A 5,260-nucleotide genomic window follows, 5' to 3' on the forward strand; every position below is an offset into this window, starting at 1 on the left:
TGAGTTACAATCTTCACAACCGCAGTAGCTTAGTGAGGCAAAGTAAGTTTCAAACTGTGTGGAGGATTGTTTATATGTTTAATTAGTTTACAGTTAGAAAAGAGAAGGTAATTTTAGTTTGAGACATTTTTTTTAATTCTTTTTGTCTGTTGAGGCATTTGTATTTATAAAAATAATAATAATTTATGATATACGTTTTTAAAGATAAATAAAACGTTTTCAGTCACGGTAAAACTTTATATTTGGTTAAGTGCAGAGTGAAAATAAATGACTTAGCCCTTTGCCAAAGTAGGGAAGACAGATCATGCTGTGGCCTTTTAGACTCGGAAGTTAAAATTTATTATTAGTGCGAATATAGGCGTTTGTTAGTATGCATACATTATTATACATTATAATATTATTTATTATCTACTGCTTGTAATAAGAAACTTGTCCTAAAAGCAAATATTTCGCAGGTGAATTGGCGAGAAAAAACAATTACGTCGCGACTTTCTCCATGATTCTTCTATCCGTATCATTTCCACATTAACAGTGATAAATGGTCCTGATCCCGCTTTGCTTCATTAATGCCAATAACATACGGTCATTATTGATCGATGATTCAAATATTCCGAGATAAAGGCGAAGAGAAAGATGGTATTGCTTACACAGTAACCTCATTAGATTTGCTTAATAAGATTCCCAGATAGTCGTAATAGAATTTTTCGTATCCATTACTTCTGAACCCAAACACAATATTAATTTAATATTATAAATATTTTACCTGGTCCCTTAATTCTTTACGGATGATGATTTCTTTTTCTGAAGATTAACTTTTACGAAGCTTTTCCTTGGAAAGAATATTTTCTTTTTATTTTGAATGTTATATACCCTTGAGATAAATTTGTTAAATGGGTCTTAAAGTTTCTAATAAAAGTACTTTTTTTTTAAACATACCATGAATGAGCACAAATTCAACTGGTTTTCCGTTCACGATCAGTCATCTCACCCGCTGCAAACCGGCACACTGTAAAGTAATATCAAACTTGCGTCACCGATTCTAGATAGTTTTAATTTCTCTCGATAGTTTTACATGTTTTTGAAAAACCTGACAACCTGACCGAATTCAAATTTTTCTTTATTGGTGAAATTTCGAAATAAAACAGTTGTCATTGTAAAAATTCGTGTTAACAATAATAGGGTAACACGTATAATTAAATATGTGTTTAATCATTGTTTATATTCAAATCCGACTGCCCATTAAACAAAATTGTACCTAGTAAACAAAATTAGCCGGTGTGCTAATTTATTGTTTAAGCCTGCTTAACAAATAATATTTATACAATAACAGATTAATTTTAGATATTTTTTGATTAACAGTCAGTATCGAATTCGGATTAAATTCTCGTATTCAAATTTAATTGTCACAGTCAATCTTCGTGTTATGGTTTTAAACTAAAATCTGTTAAAAACTTCATTTTTATATTTCCCATTTATTCTAAGTAATAATGTCAATTTATTAAGGTGAAAGGCTTAACAGGAAATATTTTGCTCAAAATGTGGAAAACCACAACTAAATAAGCTCTCAAGTACCGTTGTTTCTGTGGCGAGCGTTGTGTAGACAATTACGGTCAACATTGCGCTTGTTAAGCTCCTGGTTGTTGGCTCCTGCTGCAAGCGTCCATATTTTATTAAAGCAGAGAAAAATCAGGAAATATCATGTCTAATACTGCACTCAACTAGGGTTAGGGCTAGGGTCGGCCCAAGATACTAAAAAAGTCAAATGTACTAGTCTTTTATATTTCATACTTCTTTTTCCATTGTTTCAGAATGAGCCAGTTACTAACAGATCAGGACAATGTGTAATGATTCTTCAACGAGGACAATATAAAGTGCGATCGCGTTATGTGATGTGAACAGTATGACCAAGTGGTTTACGATGGTGACGTTGGTAGCGGTAGCGGTGGCGGGAGCGGTGCGGGGATGGGACTGTGTGTGCAATCCTAGGGAGTGTGAGCCCTTAGAACCGAGCGGATGTCCAGGGTTAGGCATAGTAGTGTGGGACCCTTGCAGGTATTTATACATTTTATAATTATAAAATTTTACCGTTATATATTTTGCAGTTCACTTATTAAGAAACGTTATAATGCGCGCGGTATATAAAGGTGTCAACAGTTTCCCTGGTTTTCTTTAAAGGCGAGTGCGCAGCAGCTGCAACAACGTCTTGAGGTTCATTGCCGATAGCGCGGACTGTCCTCTAGTCGAACATGTGTGTGACATTACGACGTCACTTTTAGTTATTTAGAACTAACACTACATACTATTAAGCTTTTATTTTTAATTTTATTATTTTTACTAACAATTAAGGATCTTTTGTTATCCAAGTAATAAACATTTTTCATTTTTATTTCATTGCTTAATTAAAAAAAAGTGAACGTAACGTGCGTGAAGAACTTGTACTTCAAAAATTAAACCACATTGAGGCTTGCTACTCGTATCGGTACAGTAAATGCTATATACTACTATGTAGTAGACTATTACATCTATATTTTGTAACAGCTAGAAGCGCTGTAAAGTGTCACCCTTAGTGTCACTGCTATTACGTTGTTTGACACGATTTTACTCTCCTCTCTTTCAAGTAAAACTTCTTTACACATGCTTGATTTAGGGAATAAGCTAGTGAATGTGTGACAAGAGCGTTACGAAAAGTGTGATCGGGCGAGGCGAACGGAAGTTGAGAGGGAGATTTAAGTTAGTGAAGATAGAAAGAGAGAGTTAAATTTCGTATATTAAAGTATTATTATTATAGTTTTGTAAGGGGCAACTTTTATTTCAGTCGTGTGGTTTATAAAGCACACTCGTTTTTTTAGCAATAAATTTTTATTATGAGTATTCAATTTGTATAATTAAAAATATTCCTCGAAAAAAGCATAAATTTTTTGTCTGGTTTTAGTAATTACAGTAATGGCAGCCGCATGAATTTTAAAATTTAACTCGTAAAATAATTTTTGTAGAAAACTATGACTGTTTTAATTTTAATAAACTTTTAAAATAACGAACTTTTAAATACTGATATTTATACAATATAAAATTGTAAAATACCCTCATTTAGCTCAAACGAAAAATTTGGGCCCGGACAGACTTCGTTCTGTCAAAAATTAACAGTAAAAAAATTCTATTTTTTCCATTTTTTTTTTTTTTTTTTTTTGTATTAAAACATTCCGTGGACCTTAAAGAACACAAAAAATAAATTAGCCGATTTGTCGAGCCATTCTCGAGTTGTGAGCTTAGCAACATTCGTTTTTATTTATATAAGAATAATCACGTTCTTAGTATCGGCTTATACTTAAAATTTTTCAAATCTTAAAACACTAATTACAATTTCTAAAGTAGAACATTCAATTTGTATACAGTTTCGATTTTGAGACAATTTATTATTTAAGTCGAAAAGCAAAATACATTTTTTCTTTTATCGTACAAGTATCCTTGAGCCTTAAGGGGATCAACTTCTTTCAAAACAATTGTTAATATCTTGACCTGTAAGTTATTAGCTACATTCTATGTCTGCTATTGAAGTTGTTATTTTATTTAAATTTGTATTATTTTTTTTATTTCATTTTGATTTCTATGAACAAAGACATTTAGTAATTCCTACCTTAAAATTATTTTGATATGAAAACCATAACAAATAATTTGAAAAGTAAAAAAAAAAAAACAAGTTATCACAAGTTATAGGAATGGAACGCCATATGTTTCAATATGTATTAAGTTACAAACCAGTTTTCCACTTTATTGATTTCTTCTTATTATTATATTTTTTTTTAGTTTATGTTTTACACGTTTTTCTCGACTCTTTCTCTTTTCTTCTTTTTTCTTTTCTTGTACGTCTTAAGGTCTACAGTTAGATAAGGCTTTATGGCTTAAATCTGACTTTTGCTCAAGGTGTTTTGTTTAGTTCAAAAAAAAGGGTATTAAAATGCATGTAACGCCGCGTGCTTCATCTTGTTTTGTAAGATAATTTAAAGAAAAGTTAGCTACTCTTAGATTATACTGAATGTATCCAAACTTTTCGTTATTAGTTTCGCGGTGTAGAACGAGGCACATAGTTGAAGTTACCCAAGAGCTTGATAGTAAAAAGTTAACTTAGGAAATTTCGAAGTCAGGTGAAACTTGTTACTAGAAAATAATATTCAGTTTGTACTCTAACATTTTGATTAATATTTATGAAATATTTTGATATTAATATGAAATTAAAAGTTAATGATTAAAATGTCATAGATGTTCTGTAAACTCCTTTGTTTTGTTTACATATGTTCGTGAAGTTAACTTCAGATTTTAGATTAAACAAACAACATTTAATTTAAAATAAAAATTAAGTAAAATAGTGAAACATAGCCTTATTTTACTTACAGCAAAATAATAAATTAAAATAGCTGACAGTCACTCAATTTTTACAGGTTTTAGTCACACTGAGTTTACATTATTTTTAAGTTTCTATGTACAAAGGAGAGCAAGCGTCATTTCGATTACATTATGCTAAAATAAGCTAAAGCGATATTTTCTTAATTTTTATCGAATCATTAACTGATTTCATTTGACTTTTGGTTTGTTTTTAGTCTTTTATAAAATGTCTTGGGTATAATAAGAGGGATTATGAGTTGACTGGTATATAACTTTTTATAGATAAGCTTGCCCTTAGTAACTTTCTTTCTAAATTAAATTTATATATTTTTAGTTGCAATAAAGCATAATATAATAATAATAATTATTATTTTATTAAACACATAATCGTTACGTGGAATAATTTAATCTCGTTTGTTTTCTCAACAGATGCTGTAAAGTGTGTGCAAGAACACTCGGTGAGGACTGTGGCGGCTTTAGAGGAACGTGCGAACCCGGCCTAAAGTGTTATGAGGGTTCGTGTACGACGATAACGTGAACAAACTAACATATTGACTTTTGTGACCTGTATTTATACATTATGCATAGCGATGTTAGGACTCGAGACATATCTTCAACAACGTAGCCAACGAAAGGACCAGAATAAACAAAGACATGAGAAATCAGTATGAGGAAAAAGTGTGTTGGGTTGACAATAAATTATTTATTCCGAGTGCGTTTTAAGGTAAAACACGACGAAAGAAAATTTTGGAACACTACATGAGAACAAATTGATGTCAAACAAAATTATTTTTCCGCTGTCACATCAAGCACTGCTTTAAAAACGTGATTCTGTTTTCAGAGACTTATTTTCATTTGGGTCATAGTTGACCGTATTCGT

General features: G+C 31.0%; 1 protein-coding gene across 1 annotated transcript; it reads left to right on the forward strand.

The window, feature by feature from the left end:
* The first annotated feature begins 1,900 nt into the window (after positions 1 to 1,900).
* Positions 1,901 to 4,918, forward strand: LOC123658109 (insulin-like growth factor-binding protein 7). Its single transcript, XM_045593575.1, has 2 exons — positions 1,901 to 2,052; positions 4,810 to 4,918. The coding sequence occupies exons 1-2, from the start codon at positions 1,901 to 1,903 to the stop codon at positions 4,916 to 4,918; spliced, it is 261 nt and encodes an 86-aa protein (XP_045449531.1).
* The last annotated feature ends 342 nt before the right edge of the window (positions 4,919 to 5,260 follow it).

The sequence above is a fragment of the Melitaea cinxia genome, chromosome 11 (assembly GCF_905220565.1).
Source record: "Melitaea cinxia chromosome 11, ilMelCinx1.1, whole genome shotgun sequence".
NCBI lineage: Eukaryota > Metazoa > Arthropoda > Insecta > Lepidoptera > Nymphalidae > Melitaea > Melitaea cinxia.

Bases quoted from the DNA above. Each gene is read 5' to 3' on its own strand.
- LOC123658109 (XM_045593575.1), top strand. From the start codon at position 1,901: ATGACCAAGTGGTTTACGATGGTGACGTTGGTAGCGGTAGCGGTGGCG. The intron at 2,053-4,809 runs GTATTTATACAT...TTTTCTCAACAG, and splicing joins GTAGTGTGGGACCCTTGCAG to ATGCTGTAAAGTGTGTGCAA.